Raw genomic sequence first — 19,418 nt, forward strand, 5'->3', positions numbered from 1 at the left:
CCGTCCTCAACGCTTCCTGCATTGGATACTGGAGACTGCAGAACGACGGGTAGTGTGCATTCTCCTGAGTGGCAAACAGGTCTAACTGAGGAATTCCTCACATCTCGAAAATGTGATGCATCACTTCCGGATGGAGACGTCACTCGTGATCTGCCGAATACTGCTGTCCGAGACTGTTCAGAACGGCCAAGTGATTTGCAAAGATTCAAATCTGATGGTCCTGAGCCCAGAACCAAAGTGGCAGAGCTTCTCTGCAGAGAAGATACAACCCTAGTCCTCTCGGTTTGTTGATATACCACATTGCAGTAGTATTTTCCGTTAAGACCTGAACTGATTGACCATGAAAGGGAAGGTAGGAAGGCCTTGAGAGCCAGATGTATCGCCCACAAATTCCAAAAGATGTATGTGCAACAGTCTTTCCTCTGGAGACAAAGACCTTTCACCTCCAAATCCCCCAGACAAGCTCCCCAACCTAGAGTGGAGGTATGTGTTATCACTATGGCCACTGGAGGACGAGAGTGAAGCGGCTTCCCTTGAGACAGGTTGCCGGACACACCCCAATATTGCGGATTCACCCTAGTGTCTCTGGAGATCTTGACCAATTTCTCGAGATCTCCATTGTGTTGAAACCACTGCCTGCAGAGGCACCACGGAAGAGCCCTCACATGCCATCTGGGAATGGTTGACCAACATAATGAAGGAAGCTAATTGACCGAGCAGGCACACGACCTTCAGGACTGGAACAAAAGCTCCATTCTGAAACAGTGAAATCATAGCCTGAATGTCTTGAATCCTCGGAAGAGGTGGGAAAGCATGTCTCACTGTAGTGTTCAGTACTGTCCTTATGAAGAGGTTGCCCTGAGAAGGCTCCAGATGAGATTTGGGCACATTTATTGAAAATTCCAAGCTGAACAACAGTGGCGTTGTAGGCTGCACATGGTGCAACACCATCTTTGGCGTTTTGCTTTGAGCAGACAATCGCCCAGATACAGGACTACAAGCATCCTCGATCTTCTGAGATGTTCCACCACCACTTTTATGAAGACCCACGGCGCAGAAGTAAGGCCGAACTGAAGGACTGCAAACTGATAATGCTGAGACCCCACCAAAAGCGAAGATACTCTGATGCGATTTCAGAATGGGGATGTGAAAATACGTATTCTGTAAATTGATTCGCAACATCCAGTCTTCCAAGACCAGTGAATGAAGAACCTGTGCTAGGGTAAGCATTTTGAACTTTCCTTGTTTGAGGAGGTGGCAACTTTGGTACCAGCACCATAGGCTGATCAGAAGGTTGTTGAAGCAGAGAAGTCGGATCCGGACAATGCAGGGTCAGTTAAAACCAAATGACGGAGCGTCAGTTCAGATCCAAATGACACAGCGTCAGTTTGGATCCAGATGGCGCCAGTCAGGGTTCATGTGACTTTAAAAGGCTCTTGCCCTTCCTGTAGTGCCAACGTGTCAGCTGTCTTGGCACCTGTGGAGGCCAGGCCACTGGAGTCATGGGCATAAAAGGTGGCTGTGAAAAAAATGGGCAAGAAATCCTCTGAGAGAATATGAAAGTAGACCCATGGGGCCCACAGGCACACCGGATGGAGTCACAGCCCTTGTAAAAATACTAAACATAGCATTCAGAAGGGTTATCATATCCATGATCCGTTAACAGTAGATACTCCTGCTCCTGGTTTGAGGGCACTGGCACCAGAGGTGGTGCATGGTCCACTGGATCCAACTCCGGCTCTGGTAAATGTCGTTCCGTCTGAGTCATCGATCTTGGAGCCAGGGATGAAGCCAGAGACATCCTCGGAGATGGAGTTGGTTCTCTTTCTCCCTGAGGTTTTGGATCTGAAGAACAAAGCCGAGACCCATGACACTGCTTCTTCTTAAGTTTTCTTAGCCTACGATGACCTCTAGTCTGCCTCTTTGCCTTCCCCATAAACAGCTTCCCCTCCTTTTCCATCTAGGCCTTCAGATTCATCTGGCACATGGAGAGCGGTATTCAACATCATGGTCCGACGAAAAACACCAGAGACAGTCTTTATGCAGGTCAGGGATGGACATCAGACTGCCGCATTCCCTACAGTGTTTAAAACTAGACTTTCTCGGTGGAGACATCTTCACCCGCAACAAAGTTGCAACCACAGAACAAAAGATATCTCCCCTAAAAAGGAGAGCCTGGAAAAACCGTTACGTGTTGATGGTGCGGAAAAAAGGGAACTGACGTCAGCACACTGACAAGGCCTTCTTATGGCTCCGATGAGTCACGTATGGAGCCATGGTATTGCGAAGTCGTCGACGACGTGAGAGAGCTATGGAGAAAAGTGTCTGGGGAATGCTGCTCATGGGGTATATTCAAAAGGTGAGGAATCCATATCCATCAGAAGTTCCGGGTACCAGACTCTTCTCATCCAGTGTAGTGCCACTAGGATGATTTGGACCAGTGTTTCTGCTTTTTCAGTGTTCTTGGCAGGAGGGATCCCCAGTTCAGGCAAAAGGCATCTCCAATACAGAACCGTCCTGGGAACTCCAACATGCAAATGTTTAGACACTGTGCATTCTCTGCAGTGGCGAACAGCTCGAGCCAGGGTTCTGCCCACTGTTGGAAGAAGCCCTATACCACTGCCAAGTGCTGCTGCCATATGTGATCCGCTATGCACTGTTGTACTGTCCCGCCGAGCGTTGTGCAACAAGGAAGATGCTCTGAGTTTTCAGTCATTTGCAGAGATGCAGGGCCTTCTAACACAAGAACCACGACCTACGCTGCCCTGTTTGTTGCAGTACCATTTAGCAGTTGTGTTGCCTGTGAGCACTGTAACCATTCCCTTGATGGTCGGATGAAACACCTTCAGCGCCAAGCGAATTGCTCACAATTCTAGCAAGTTGATATGGAGGTGATGCTCCACAGGAGACCAGAGTCCCTTGGTCTCCACCTTTACCAGATGACCTCTCCAACCCAGCAATGATGCATTTGTGAGACATGTTAGCTGTGGGTGGGGTAGGAAGAGGGAGAGAGAGAGAGAGAGTCTCCTTCGACACCTTGAGAGATTCTGACCAGTCTCCTTTGTGTTGAGCCCACTGAGATTTCAGATCCCAGTGCAGAGCTGCATGTGCCAGTTGGCTTGGTCCACAAGCAGGAGGCCAAGTGTCCAGATACTCAAACCACTCTCAATGTCCTAAACTCGAGGCAGAGGGACAGCTCGGAAGAGCACTGTAACAAGGATGGCTCTGATGAAGGGGAAGAGTTGTGAAGGAGTTCAGGTTTGACGGCGAAACACAACAATATGAGCAGGTCGACCATTTTCTAGAAGAGGCTCATCACTGCTTGAGGCAAACCCACTTTCAGTAGCTAGTCGATGAGGTTTGAAAAGACTGATATTCTCAACCTCCACCACTATGCCCTTGGTGAACATCTGAGGTGCACTCGTTAGGATGGAGGGGAGCAAGGAACCATGATCTACACTTCGGAGCACCTATTGGTCGGCTAGGATACTCCTTCACACGGGGAGGTAAATGTTTATACTATTTTCCACTCGGTGATCGTGAGCTGCCAAGGGCTAATTGCACAAGTTACCTACCTTCGGTAACGATATATCTGTAAGAAACAGTAGTTAGTATTAGATTCCTTACCTTAGAATATCCCCAGGCGTCAGACTAGATCCGGAAATGTTTGCGTAGCAGTACCGTTGCGCGTCGGTAGGCTTCGTCTGCAGCTCCGCGTCCGTCGTCGGCTTCGTGGGCGCCGGAATGACGTCGCCGGAGTACTTAGGCGCCGCCCTCGCGCGCTGACGTCAGTTCTTATACACAGCTTTTCCGCGCCAGAAACGCAGAGCCATGATAAAAAGCAACACTGGTGCCATGAAACTAGGGCCCTGAAAGGGGATGACCCTAACCCTAGATATCGGTTCGCAGAACGGGGAGGATGGGTGGGTCGGTAAGGAATCTAATACTAACTACTGTTTCTTACAGATATATCGTTACCGAAGGTAAGTAACTTGTGCATCTGAAAGAAACAGGTTAGTATTAGATCCCTTACCTTAGAATAGATACCCCAGCAATACCAACCCCGGTGGAGGGTCTGCGAACCAATAATCACACCAGAAAGTCCTGGAGGACGGAATGGCCAAAGAAGCCATCCCTCCGGACTTGGCTGTCCAGGCAGTAGTGTCTTGCAAACGTGTGCAGCGAGGCCCACGTAGCGGCCTGACATATGTCCTGCGAGGGGACTCCCCGGCCCAGGGCAGTCGTAGGCACCGTGGCCCGAGTGGAATGGGCCCTCAGCCCAACAGGAGGTTCCTTTTTAGCCAAGGAGTAGCATACTTTGATGCACAAGACGACCCACAGAGAGATGGTCCGCTTGTGCACCGCCGACCTTTCTTAGCGCCCACGTAACCAAGGAAGAGTTGGTCGTCCACCCTGAACTGGCGAGTGCGATCCAGATAGAAGAAGAGCGCACGTTTTGGGTCCAGACGGTGGAGCCTCTCTTCCTCTTTCGAGGGATGCAGAGGCGGAAAGAAGGTGGGCAAAGTGATGGACTGCCCGATGTGGAAGGCTGTGACTACCTTGGGCAGGAAAGAGGGTCTTGTCCGCAACACAACTTTGTCCGGATGGACAGAAAGGAAAGGAGGTTTAGAGGAAAGAGCCTGGAGCTCACTCACCCTCCTGGCAGAGGTGATGGCAACCAGGAAAGCAGTCTTCAGAGTAAGAAGGCGAAAAGGACAGTTATGAAGTGGCTCAAAGGGAGCCCACATCAAAAAAGTAACTACAAGGTTCAAGTCCCACTGTGGCATCACGAATGGAACAGGAGGAAACATGTGTGATGCCCTTCAAAAACCTATTTACAATGGGGGACTTGAACAAAGAGGGCTGATCAGGTAGCCTCAAGAAGGCTGAAAGGGCAGAAAGGTAGCCCTTGATAGTGCCCAGAGCAGAGCCCTGCTGGGCAAAAGAAAGAAGGAAGAGGAGAACCTCAGAAAGGGGTGCAGAGAGAGGGAGAACCTGAGAAAGGGGTGCAGAGAGAGGATCAACAGCCTTTGCTGTGGACCATGCCACAAATTTGTTCCACCTGCAGGCGTATACCGACTTTGTGGAGGGACGCCTGGCTGCCAGAATCACAGTACAAACTTCAGGAGGCAATCAAATGGCCTCAACTGTCGCCGCTCAATCTCCAAGCATGGAGGTGGAGACTGGACAGGTTCGGGTGGAGGACCGTTCCCTGCTGCTGTGACAGAAGGTCCTCCTGAAGAGGCAGACGAATCGGGGGATCGACAGACATACTGAGTAGCTCAGGATACCAGTACCTTCATGCCCAGTCCGGAGCCACAAGGATAACTTGGGCCCGGTCGCGCCTGATCTTCTTCAGCACTCATACTGGGCAGAAGTGGTATAGACGGAAAGGCGTACAAAAGACCGCAGCTCCACTCGCGACGAAAAGCGTCTCCGAGCGAGTGCCGCCTTGTAAATTCCAATGCGCAGAACTGATGACATTGCGCGCTCTCTTTGGTGGCGAATAGATCTAACCAAGGCTCTACCCACTGCTGAAAGAGGCCTTGCGCCACGTCCGAGTTCAGACACCATTCGTGATCTATCATGCACCGACGGCTGAGTTCGTCCGCCCTGGCGTTCAGAGAACCTGCCAGGTGTTGAACCACCAGGGTCACGCCCTGATGTTTCAGCCACTGCCAGAGGCGCAGAGCCTCCTGGCATAGGGTCCACGACCCCACCCCGCCCTGTTTGTTGCAGTACCACATGGCGGTGGTGTTGTCCGTGAACACCTGCACTACACTCCCCCGGACAGAGGGGAGGAATGCCTTCAGTGCAAGCCGGATCGCCCGCAGCTCCAGAAGGTTGATGTGGAGCTGGGACTCCGCCGGAGACCAGAGGCCTCTGATCTCTGCCTCTCCCATGTGGCCCCCCCCAGCCCTGGAGGGTCGCGTCCGTCACAACTACGTGCTCCGGTTGGGGTAGGGAGAGGGATCTGCCGCTGACCCAATCGTGGTCCGTGAGCCACCACTGCAACTGTCCTGCAGTGCCCTCCGAGATCAAGACATGGTCGGACAAGTTGCCCTGATGTTGGGCCCACTGAAACTTCAGGTCCCACTGCAGAGCCCGCATCCGCCACCTGACGTGATGCACCAGAAGGATGCAGGAGGCCATCAGCCCCAGAAGCCGCAACGTCAACCTTACCGAGACTCGGGATAACGGCTGAAATATCGGAATCATAGCCTGAATATCATGAACCCGCTGTTCGGGAGGATAAACCCGAAACTGCTCTGAGTCTAGAACCGGTCCGATGAAGAGGAGCTTCTGAGAGGGGCACAGGTGTGACTTCGGCACATTGATGGAGAACCCCAGCAGGTGCAGGAGGTCGGCCGTAGTCTGGAGGTGGCTGACGACTGTTTGGGGCGAGCCCGCCTTCAACAACCAGTCGTTGAGGTAGGGGAAGACTGAAATCCCTAACCTGCGCAGATGAGCTGCGACCACCGCCATCACTTTCGTGAACACCCGTAGGGCGCTGGTAAGGCCGAAGGGGAGCACGGTAAACTGAAAGAGCTCGTGGCCTACCGTGAACCGCAGGTAACGCCGGTGGGCCGGCAGGACGTGGATAGGAAAATAAGCGTCCTGCAAGTCCAACGCTACTATCCAGTCTCCCTGGTCCAGGGCAGCTAGGACCTGAGCTAGTGTTAACATCTTGAACTTCTCCTGCCGGAGGAAGCCGCTGACGTTCCGCAGGTCCAAGATAGGACGTAGGCCCCCTTTGCCCTTCTTGGGTACCAGAAAGTAGTGGGAGTAACAACCACACCCTACTTCTGGCCCAGGAACGCGTTCGATGGCCCCCTTGGCCAAGAGGGCCGTAACTTCCTCTCTGAGAAGTGTCAAGTGATCCCCCGACACTCGGCGGTACTGCGGTGGCATGGCTGGAGGGGTCGCCTCGAATGGGAGGGAGTAGCCCCTTCGGACGATTTGCAGCACCCACCTGTCCGATGTAACAGTGCGCCAGTGGAGGTGGTGATGGCGAACCCTGCCTCCCACTGGCGTCACATGGGCCTGAAAGCTCGGACTAGGAAGGTTTTGAGGCGGATGCTGCAGGGGCAGGTGTGGACTGGCCGCGCCGTTGTCACCGAACGCGCTGGATGTTAGACTGCGGCGCTTGGCTGGCAGCACGTGTGGGGGCGCACCTTCCTTGGCCACGAAAGGAGCGAAAGGCACCCGTTTGCTTGCGCGGGGCCGAGAGGCCCAAGGACCTGGCCGTAGCCCGGAGTCCTTAAAGCGCTCAAGCGCATGGTCTGCCTTGTCGCCAACGAGGCGACGGCCATCAAACGGCATGTCCATAAGAGTGTTCTGGACATCAGCCAAGAAGTTGGCGGACCTCAACCAGGCGTGGCAGCGAATCGCCACAGTCGTTGCCACCGCTTTGCCCAGTGAGTCCGTGGTATCCAGCCCACACCGGATGGAGTACTGTGCCGCATCTCGACCCTCCGCAAGGGCTTGGGTGAGTTTAGTCCGGACCTCCTCCGGACATTGTGGCAGCACGTCCGCAACCGTGTCCCACAGAGAGTGGGTGTAGCGGCCCAAGAGGCATGCGGTGTTGACTGACCGCAATCCCAAACTTAAGGATGAGAATACTTTCTTTCCGTACAGCTCATACCTCTTGGATTCCCGATCGGGGGGGAGCCGTCGGGAACGCGGTCTGGGAGTTAGAGGCCTGGATGACCAGGCTCTCGGGAGTGGGGTGGGTGGACAGGAAAGCAGGGCCTCCCAGAGCCGGGCGGTGGGGTCTGGCCACGTTCCGATCTACAGGCTGACCTGCAGCAGGCCTGGACCAGGTGCCTAAAAGATCGTCAGGCAAGGCCTCATTAAACTGCAGTAAAGGCTCGGCCGAGCCTGCCTGCGGTTTAAGGACCTCAGTGAGGAGGTAGTCCTCACGGCCGCGACGGGGAGCTCAAGATGTAAGGCCTTGGCTGCCCGTGTCAACACCACACTATAAACAGCCCCCTCCTCCGTAGCCACGGTGGGAGGGGAGACAAAGGTGAGGTGTACAGCCCACTGACATCTAGCAAATCCAGGAAAGTGTTCTCATCATAGGGGTGCCACTGTTATCATCATCATCAACCATCTGATGCGATATTTCAGGGTCCATGAAGGAGAATAGGTGATAAGGCTGTGACCTCGTGGGGGGAGGATTTCTGACCCTCAGAGTCTGACAAATGGTGGGGACAGATCCACTGGTGGTAACCCGACTGGAGACCACCACATATCCTTGGAACTCAAAGGCTCTCCAGAGGAATCTGCTTCAGCTCAAAGAGCTGTTGAGGCTTTGCCAATGGCCCAGGGAAGTATTTACATATCTGGACAAGATTCACAATGAGGTTTAAAACAGAGGACCGGCTCTGTGGCCTAGAGGTGCCCAGGGCATCACGCGTCTCTGAGTAGTGGGAGTGTCGGGATGAAGTGGTGTTTTGACCTCTTGCGTTTTTTGTTTTCTGAGACTTACCTGAACTGCACATCTTCAACAATGATCGGTTGCAAGATTGGCCTCAGGAACAAGAGTACACCTGCACTCTCGACTTCAACCGAGACCAGGCCTTCTTTAACTTTCTCCTAAGTTCAACAATGGCAAGTTTGGCTTCGCGGTCGGAGATGACCTTTTTGTTCATTGTGGTGCAGCAGTTGCACAATTCAGAGTCATGCCTGGAGCCGCGGCAAAAGAGAAAGACATGGTGGGTGTTTGTCACCATAATCTACCAGTTGCAATCAATACATGGCTTAAAGCCAATCATTTTAGGAGAGGATATAATGAACAATGGAAAAGAAATCTCTGACAGTGTAGAGAGGATTCAATGAGCTCCGAACCTGCGTTGTAAGGCGTGGGAAGAAAAGAACTGATGTCAGCATGCGGAGGTGGTGCAGATATAAAGTCCCCAATGTCACGTTGGGATAGGGCAAATCAGTAGCAGGGACCCATAATGCCACCAACCGATGCATAAGGGAATTGTTATCAAAAGTTTCCGGATCCCGCCTGGTGCTTGGAGAAAATATTCACGGTGAGGGGCTTGTAGTTAGAAGTCTGCATTAAGTGCTCCTCAATTCTTATCAAACTTGGAAGTTCTTTTAATCCTCATTGCCATGTGCGACGTCTGCTACAATGGCTTCTCAAAGATGACAGGACTCTGTTTGGTAAACCTAACATTCTCTTATTCCAGATACCTGCTCATCCCTTCAATGTTAATTACCAAATTCAACCCTCAAAGCATTGCAACACAAAAAATCAAAACCCTCTCTAGAATGATGACTACACCAATATTTGGTTTCCAAACAGGTTTAGAGAATTATTTTGGATTATATATTACAATACCTGTTGCTACTTTACCTGTATTTTGCATGCATGTTCTGTCCTTCAGCAGCACATCACCAAGAATTTGTCGGTAATATACCAATGGAGTGATGCAACAGACACTGCCAATCATCGTTTCTGGAAGGAGGCTGTACAAGAATACAAAGAACAAACTATAAAGTTACGGTTCTCCCCATTAAAAAAGGGTCAATCTTGTTCAGAATTTACAAACGGCATATGACTTGCTTCCCATAGACAGGCTAACTGTAAATGAATAAGGAATCTTAGAATCTTTTGTACTTTGTGCAATAATAAGCTTATGCACATTTTACAAGTTGCAGGGGAAGCATTTGAGCTTCAATATTTAAGGTGGACGCAATAATCAAAGCAAACCCCATTTTGCATCATTAATCACTTTCTCCCCTGCTCAGTGATATATACCAACGTTTGTTCGAACACAATACAAAAATGTAGACAATGTTACACAGGAATTGCAAAAAACAACAGTTTTTCAGTTTTAAAAAGGAACTAACCTTAGCAATGAAAAACAAAATGGGATGAATGAAAGTGCACCATACTTAATAGCTACATAGGACTTGCCTGCATTTGATATTTGACGCATTTTATTGGTTTGATATATTTCCAGTCATCCGTTTTGGAAACACGTGTAAAAAAAAAGCTGTTTTTTGAGCATGGCTCATTTGTCTGCATGTCTGTGTGTTACTATTTCGAAATGAGAAACAACAATTCTCATTCAATGCTTGTTTATATCAGCTGCATTGTCACTGTCTGCTGTCTTCAGCCTCACAAAGGACTAATTTCTTACCATTTCAGGAATGGTTCAACATCCCACTCTCAATCTAAAAGCAACTTCTTCCACTGCTTAAGTGGGGGAGAGGTCACTCACACTTTTATCATTTTTAGACTAGGGTCGTTTAGTGCTTCTAAGGTGTCCACAGCCCCTTTCATCCGTGTCCAACAACTGAGAGGGTGCTTTTAGACTCCATCCTTGACCTTCACAAGGGCAGGGAAGGTGATGGATTTATCTTTTTTCATATTCCTTTACATTTCACTTGTCTTGTCTAAGTGGTGATGTGTTTATGATTGAATTTTATATTTTCAGTCTTGCCTAAAGGCCCGAAAATTACATTCTGCCCCAAAATGCCCCCATGGAATTGCCCTGCCTTGCTGAAGTTTGGGGAGTGAATTGTTTCTTTTCTCTTTTTGTCCCTTTTGGCCTTGCTGGGTGTCCAGGAAGTTTCTATGCAAAGCTTTCAGATGGCCAGGTTCTCTATGGAAAATGCTGTGGGGCACCAGCCAGTTGACCCTCGATCTTTAGCGCAATTCCACACAGAGCACTGAGACAAGCAACACCTGTCTTGGTCCATTTCCAGCCCCATTTTTTGATGGTGAACAAACACCAATTGTGCAGGAAGTCCCCTAAAACCTGCTCCACTCTTCCTTGTCCAGTAAAATTCTACAGGGCAAAAGGGAATGAGTCAGCTGATACTCACCTTGGTACTGTTGACCCTATTTGCATCTGAACAACCTTCTGTGCGATAACCTTCCCAATGGAGATAAAACATTCAACCAGAAACTCGTTTAGAATGGAGTACAACCCATTATTCATAGGCCATGTATCCATCCGCCTCTAGTAGAAGCGGAATACAGCACCTTAAGTGTTGTTGCTATATCATTTCAAGAGTAACACATGAAAACCTGAGTGAACAGGTGTAGCAACAGTAAAATCTAATTCAGCTGTCACAGGATTAATCATACAGAGTACTTTGTAAGGTCTAAAGAACCCCGGATGAAACTTTAATGGTCCTTTCAAACATAAGTGTTTTCAGGAAAGCCACACTTGATCCCCTTCTGGCAAAGGCCAGACTAGTGATGGCTGTCAACTTGCCACTTGTATTGGTTTTTGGCTTGTTCTAGATTTTGCTGAAGCGCATCCTAATTGCCTTTCAGTTGTTCATGGTGGTTAAGTACCTGGGTACTGGGTTTCCAAGATTGCACCCAGTCTTGCAGCTTCAACATTGTCCTGAAGAGGAAGGCTTATCCGAGACAGATGCTCATGCCCCAAAGTTCCAGATACCACACTCTCCTTGCCCATTCTGGAGCCACTAGGATGATTTGGGCTAGGTCGTTGTTGATCTTCTTCAGAACTCAGAAAAGAGAAGCAACGTCGGAATGGCTACAAGAGCCCCTTGTTGCGCTCTAGCCTAAATGAGTCTTCCAAAGAGAGTCTTTTTGGGAACTTCAGTGTGAAAAAGCTGTGACAATGCTAGTTCTTGGCAATGGTGAAAAGATCTAGCCAGGGTTCTCTCCATAATTGGACAATGCCCGGCATTATCTCGGGACAAAGTCACCATATGTGATCTGTCAGGTGCCATCAGCTGGTACGTCCCCTATAAGCATTCAAAGATCACACCAAATGATATGCCCTGACAGTTTAGCCAGTTCCATAGCTGAAGACACTATGCACAGGTGTCCAACCCACCATTCTTTTTGCAGTACCACATGGCAGGAGTTTTGTTAGTGAGAACCTGCTCCAGCCTCCCCTTGGTGGATGACAGGAAGGCCTCCAACACCATGCAGATGGTCCACAGCTTCAAAATACTGATGTGGAGCCAGGGTCCCATGTGAGGCCAACATCTTCTATTCTCCAATTCTCCCAGATGACCTAGCCAAGCCAGCAATGCACCACCGTCAACTTTAGGTGAGATGTGTCCGCTGCTGGAAATGTGGCCCAAAAGCCACCACTGCAGATCTTTTGCAGTCTTCTCCGAAACCTGGATAGAATAGGACAGGTTCCCCTGCTGATGACCCAACGAAACTTCAGAACCAAGTGCACAGCCTGTAGGTGCCACCTGGCACTTTTGGCAAGCAATGATGAAGGAGGCAAATTGGCTAGGAAGCTTCAGAGTCACTCCCACTGAGATCCCAAGCCAAAGCTAAAACATCAGGATCATAGCCCGAATGTTTTGGACACATTGAAATGGCTTGAAGGCCCTGAACAGCACTACATCCAGAAAGGCTCCTATAAAAGGAAGTCTCTGCGACGGAGTGATGTGTGACTTTGGCAAGCTGATTGTGAACCCTTAACGATGAAAGAAGGTTGCTGTCATCTGGCAGTGGTCTACAACTGACTGAGATGAGTATCCCTTCATCAGCCTGTCATTGAGGCAGGTGAAAACTGCTATACAAGACCCAGGAAGATGTGCTGCAATCACCATCATCACTTTCGTGAACACCTAAGGGGTACTGGTAAGGTTGAATGGGAGCAAGGCAAATTGGAAATGCTCCCGGCCTATCATAAACCACCGGTAACATTTGTTGGACATCAGGATGAGAAAATAAACGCATCCTGCAGGTCCAGGACTACGATGTATTCATCCCAATTCATTGCAGACAGAATATGGGCCAATGTCAGTATCTTAAATTTGTCCTTCCCCAGGAAGGCAAGATGATGTAGGTTTAAAACAGGACGAAGGTCTCCATCCTTTTTTGGCACCAAAAAATAACAGGAATACCATCCAGTCTTTACATTTCTGAGCCCGGTACCCTCTGTAAGGCCCCTTTGGACAAGAGAGACTGAACTTCCTTTAGTAAGACCACCAGGTTGAAGCAAAGCAACTATAGCGTTGTCAAACTAAACCACTAGGCGCTGCACTCTACAAACATAGCTTCAGCAAACCCACGCTAACAACCTTTGAAAAGCTGATAAACAATTTCTTGCGAACCAGAGGCATGATTTCCAACTCATAACATACACTATAAAATAGCAGTCAGGCAAGAAAATACATACTGTTGTGAATTGGACCTGGGACGGATCAGGGAAGAGACCTGGCGAACAATAAATGGGAGAGACTGTGGCTGGATATTCTGAAAAGGGGAAGTAGTGATAAGAAAATGTAATAGTGGTAACTGACCCTAGTACGCATAAACCTCATACTCCCTGTCACTGCCAAAAAAACCTGACTCCTCCTATGAGGAAAGAGGGACATTCTTGCATAATTGGTGGTCAGGCACGGTAATACAAATATACTGGCAGGTGGTCCTGTGTCACATTAAAGGTATTCTTGGATACCTATTTCCAGAAACCCCAGACCTTCTGCTGCTTGCGACAATGTCAGATGAGCTAGAGTATACATCCTCACTTGAATGAGACATGGCGGCTAAATATTTGATTTCTCTTTTTAGGGAAAAGAGAAGACCTCCCCCAAAGAACTTTGGTTCAACAGAATATGGCTGGCATTACCATGGAACAGCTCACACACACTCATCACAAATTCACTACATTGACAACCGCTAGAGGCTTAATGCCTCAAATTTGAATACATCTGTTTGTATCCCCCCCTCAATAAAGAGCATTTAAATGTTTTAGTTAACACCTCCATTTCTGAGAACAACAAGTAATGGCAGCCCAATAGAACAACAGGAAACATCACACCCTCTGTCTTGCTGCAAATCTTATTTGTCACTGAGTTTCTAGTTATGGACAAAATGATTCCCTACACTATGCACTGATCGTGATCATTAAATAAACCTAACGACCACAACTCTTTGACCTTTTTCACCCTTAAATTGTTTTTATTTTGGGAGAAGGGGTATTAATTACAAGGTGATGTTATTATTCTTGGCTTTCGGATTTATATCAAAGTCTTCCAACTGTGAGAACTTTAATTAGATTGAGTGGGCTGGAGACAGTTTTCCTGGTGTGCTCTTTATTGTATCCAGTTGAAACATTTACTAAAAAACAGGGGGCTTGCCCAAGGTGTTCCAAAACTCTAGCCATAAACCGGAGGGCCCAGTATTAGAAATATACAAGGTACAAGCTAGAGGTGCTGCTCTATATGGAGCAGAAATGTGGGGCCACGGTCGCACTGATAGCCTAACACAAGCGGAAAACTCCTTTGTTAGACAATTGTTTGGTCTCCCCCGTAGTACCCCACTCATACCGAATTAAAATAATTAAAAATGTAAAAGTCAATAGACAGTTGTAATTCGAATTAGGAAAAACAAAGCCTGTATCTGGTAAATGGAAAAATTGTAAAAAAAATAATATATGTCTATGCTCAACTATTAAGTACATCTACAAAACAAGTATTTGCAATGCAATAGGTCTCGCATTATAAAAGTTTGAGCTGTTGGCATTGCTATTAATAAGGCAACACTAGCAGCTTAAAGATTCAGTAATGTGAGAACTATTGCACAGCAATTGTTTTGTTTTATATATATATATCACAAACTACACACACAACCACACACACACACCACAACAAGCATTGGCATAGCTAATAGGTCTTGCTTTTGGGACCTTCTAAGTATTTATTTATGCAGCATAATATCCTTTGTGCAACTACATCAACTGTTGCATGGCTAAACACTTATAAGGTCCCAAATGCTAAACCTATTGGCTATGCCAATGCTTGGTGTGGTTGTGTGTGGTTGTGTGTGTGGGTGCAGTTATGGTGGCGGGTGTAGGTGTGGGCGTGTGTGGATGTGTCTTTGGGTGTGCTTGGGTGTGGTTGTGTGTGTGGTTGTGTTTGTGTGTGGTTGTGTGGGTGGTTGTGTGTGTGGGGTTGTTTGGTTGTGTGTGTGGTTGTGTGTGTGGTTGTGTGTTTGTTTGTGTGGTTGTGTGTGTTTGTGTGCGTGGTTGTGTGTGTAGGTGTGTGTTGTGTGTGTGTTGTGTGTGTGCCGTTGTGTGTGTGTTTGTGTGTGTGTGTGTGGGTGGTTGGGTGTGTGTGTGGTTGTGTGTGTGGTTGTGGTTGTGTGTGTGTGTGGTTGTGTGTGGTTGTGTGCATGGTTGTGTGTTTGTGGTTGTGTGTGTGGTTGTATATGTGTGTGTTTATGGTTGTGTGTGTGCTTTTGGTTGTGTGTGTGTGTGATTGTGTGGTTGTGTGTGTCTGTGTGGTTGTGTGTGTCTGTGTGGTTGTGTGTGTGGTTGTCTGTTTGTGTGGTTGTGGTTGTGTGTGTGGTTGTGGTTGTGTGTGTGTGTGGTTGTGTATGGTTGTGTGTTTATGGTTGTGTTTGTGCTTTTGGTTGTGTGCGTGTGTGTGTGTGTTTGATTGTGGTTGTGTGTGTCTGTGTGGTTGTGTGTGTCTGTGTGGTTGTGTGTGTGGTTGTGTGTTTGTGTGGTTGTGTGATGTTGTGTGTGTGTGAGTCCCTTCCACTCTCTCTTCAATGCAGGACATGTGCAGACAACGTGGCAGATGACCCCATTTGTGCATTGGCACAGCCAGCATGCGGTCACAGTGGTTTGTCTCAGCCAGACAGGGTCATTACATGAAGTGTTAAAGGTGCCAAGCTGGTAACTCAGGAACTTGAGCTTTGCCCTTAAACCACACAGTTCTCCTAATTACGGTGGTGACTTTGATGGGCCATATTTGCCTACAGTCATCCATGCATGGGATCTATTTGTCAGCATGGCTCTGTCAGTAAGGGAGGAAAGTTTATTGGCTGCTGAATTAATGGCTCCGTTGAAAGCAGATTGAGTGAGTGTTGAGCCCCACAGTGGATTAGATTGCAATATTGTTAGAGCCAGGTTCGTATATTTGTGTGCTTGGCTGTGTACCCGGATCTGATATAGCACTCCACAGAACTTTGCTCAGTGTGCCTCCCGACTCGTTTTTTATATTATACCAGGTTTTCTACATAGGCCCCAAGCATTGGCCGCGCGCGAGGTGGGGGAGGGGGAGAAGCGGGAGATGTGTGCGCGCGCGGCCAATGCTTAAAAAATTTAGCATTGGCCCTGCGGCCGCGACATAAATAAACAAGCCCAAAACTGCATGATTTTGTGCTCTCCTATTTTACAAACACAGCTAACCCTCCTCTGCCACCTCAAAACCATTCCGGAACCCTCTCATAAACCTTTGCTGGTCATCCTCACTTTTTCTTAAAGATGCCAGCCAGGCATTCCCACAGGTCTAAATCCAAGAGGCCCTCCATAATGTCTTGATGTGCCCTTCATTGTTGATTGTCTAGTTAACCCTTGTGAATGCACTTGGGTTTATTCCTTGGCATGGGTGGGCTAGTTCTCTAGCACTGTTGAACCTGTTGTTTGGCACAGATGAAGTTATGTTGTTACACTGATTGGTGTATTGAAGGGCGTACCTTGTAGTATTAACTGGCAGGGGTAAGCTTATTTTTCGGGGCAGTTTGAATTATTTTCTGGCAGAGTTGACCAAATTCTAATGCATGTGTGTGTGCTCTACAATATGATGATAGCCATAATTTGTACATTAATTACAATATTCTATAGTACAGTGCTACGTGCATTCAGAAACCCTTTGCTGGCAAGTAGAAGGTAGAAATTATTTACAAAACAATAAGAATTGACAAAGCCAATTAGTCTGGGTTCAATATGTGAACTCATTCATCATTCGCACATTAGAGTGAGATAAAGGAGAGGAAGCCAGCAGGAGTGGACTGAAACCGCTATTAGTTGTAAAACAGTTCCTCATTCAGTTTAATGCAATCACTCGAGTGGAGGGTGACCGATACATCTAAAGAGCCAATAGTATTAGGTAAGGGATGATACTCTACTTGGCTGAGCCAATGATTGATAAAGTCTCAGCACAATAACTGGAAGAGGCCGGGGAAAGAAAATCAATGGTAGGAAAGAGTGGACCTAAAGTCCACCCGAGGACAATTGTTAGCAATTGGCCTGTTTGGCAGCTACAGTGTCAACGCCCAGATGTAAAAACATCTAAATAACCCCTCACTCATGACTATTTCTCGCCATAATTATTTACTTCCTAATCAAATCAACTCCAATGTAGATAGTAATGCATATGGCACAGTATATTCATCACATACATATATGCCCTGGCGTATTGGTATTTGTTTTCAGTAATTCTGTGTCGATGTTGTAACTGTCAAAACTCCCCATTTGTCTGTGCCTCCTGGAAGTAATTGTATAGCTGTACATTCCCCCAAAATCTAAGTAGAGACAATAAATACACATAACGTGTATTTCTATAGCATATTTACCCATCAGGCTTCTTGGTGCTGAATGGCAGGTATTTGTCATCACCAACCTCAATGGTACATATGTCATTGACTTTGAAGGGCTGAGTGGACCCACCGAGATTTGAACCTGTGACCCTAAGATCAAACATATATTCAGGAAACTAATGCATTTGTCCACCAAGCCACCAGACATGCCGCAATATTCATTGTCAAGATAATATGCCTTTCAAAGTGTTGTCCTCGAATATTTAGGAAAAGTCTATTTTCAGGTGCCTTTAAATCTACTCAAACAGGAAGAATGAAAATAAAGGCATGGGAGGGGCTTACAAACTTAGGAGAGGGTTTAGTGGTGGGTTGAACAGACGAACACTGAGACCATTCAGGCCATCCCCAAAAGGTCAGTGTGTCGCTCATTCACAGATTGACTCCTTCATTACCTTTACTCTTAAACAAAGAGTCCTGATGAAGGTCTGTTGGATGCGTTTTCCTGGTGGTGTAATAAATGAGTATTATAAATATGTATAGTAACACCAATGCAATATATATCTGCACAGACCTGAAAAGAAAACGATCTGTGACCTGCAAAGCACCTGTTAAAATGTCTGGCTCCTAGATGATAGATTCTACCGAAAAGTCAGAAAATTAATTTCTACATCTCAGTTGGCAGAAAAATGTGCTATAACTGCTCATAGTCTGGATGTAAAGCTCTTTCAAAGCCGGCCTTAGCTCTCTATTTGCTTCCCGTGAACAATTCAATCGTTATTTTGGATTATAAAAAATATATTGGAGAGATTATTTACCAACCTTGAGAAATGTACTCCTGCATTTATGCTTCAACCTACAATGACCTACAGCTAGTTTTATCGACACATACATTTTTATTGGGTCTAGCTGTGTGGCATGGTGATAAAAATGCACTATGACCTTGTTAAATATTGTAAGACCTGCGGTTAAATAATAATACGTTTTTAGCGCGCTCCTCTGGTGCCATTTTTAAACACTGCAAAAAAAACAAACCCGAGTATTTCTATTAACTAGTTTATTGGTATTCAACTCACCAACCTCTGAAGGAGCGTGAGTCGGCCTTGCAGGGATTCGATCTGAGGGACCTGCAGGTTTTAGCGGCCAGGCTTGTTCGTGCAGACAGGAGGCAAATGGAGGCTTCCGGTCTGTGCTCTTCTCGCAAAGGGAGCAAACTCGATCTCATTCCATGCTCAAGTAGTGAGTATTTTTTGCACTGCATCAATAGCTGGTACATGTTGGGTGAGGTCGGTTTGCAGAGCAATGGTCAGATGTGTATAAGTGACGCTGGCAATGTTATTGTCTGCTAAACCACATGTTAAGGACCTGCTCCATGCCTGCCAACTTGAACAACAAGAGCAGTTAAGGTATCACCGCCGCCGGCCTGAAAACCTGAAGTTTTGGAGCGTCAAGCCTGTCATGGGGCAGGACTTTTGCCTTCTGCGGGAAGCCCGCGCCCTCGGAGTGCATAGCTGAGAGGAGCAGTGGTGACGCGGGGCTCCAATGCCGGAGGGAGAGCCCCCCGGGGTGGCTGCAGACGTAAGGAGGAGCAGAAGTGGCGGCTGAGGCCGCCGATGCAAGTGCGGGGCTCCCATGAGTGAAGGAAGCCCTGCGTGTGCCAGGTGATGCGGAGAAGATGACACCAGCGCAGCAACAAAAGAACCCGGTGAGGGGCTTGTGTGTGTGTGTGTGTGTGTGTCGCTGACTTGCCTCAGAAGCGGGACAGGAGATGTGCACAGCGCGTGGCTGTACGTGTGCGTACACCTGCTGAAATCGCTGGAAAGCTCTGCGCGTGCCCATCTCCTGACCCATTTCCAAGGCAAGTCCCTAACAATAGAGCTCGCTGGCGACAGCACTTTCGCGCTGCTTACACCAGGCTGAACCTAAAAAATGAGATAACATTCCCAACTCCACTGAGCCACCTCACACTGGAACTGTCCTAGCTAGTCTAAAAAAAACAGACTTGAATGGGAAAAAAGAAAAGTAGACAAATAATTGGACAAGGAAATCGGTCATAATATCGGGCGCAAATAAACAAAATAAACTGTGACTTCAAAACTGTTTTAATTCAGCAGAAAATAAGTTTGTC

At 47.8% G+C, this 19,418-nt stretch overlaps 1 protein-coding gene across 1 annotated transcript in view; it reads right to left on the bottom strand.

The window, feature by feature from the left end:
- Positions 1–19,418, bottom strand: part of NPHP1 (nephrocystin 1) — a 695,982-nt gene that overhangs the window by 96,825 nt on the left and 579,739 nt on the right. Inside the window, exon 17 of the mRNA XM_078648761.1 lies at positions 9,368–9,480. Within this exon, the coding sequence (XP_078504887.1) occupies positions 9,368–9,480 (113 nt within the window). The remainder of the gene's footprint in view (positions 1–9,367; positions 9,481–19,418) is intronic.

The sequence above is a fragment of the Lissotriton helveticus genome, chromosome 6, assembly GCF_964261635.1.
Source record: "Lissotriton helveticus chromosome 6, aLisHel1.1, whole genome shotgun sequence".
In the NCBI taxonomy this organism is placed as follows: Eukaryota; Metazoa; Chordata; class Amphibia; order Caudata; family Salamandridae; genus Lissotriton; species Lissotriton helveticus.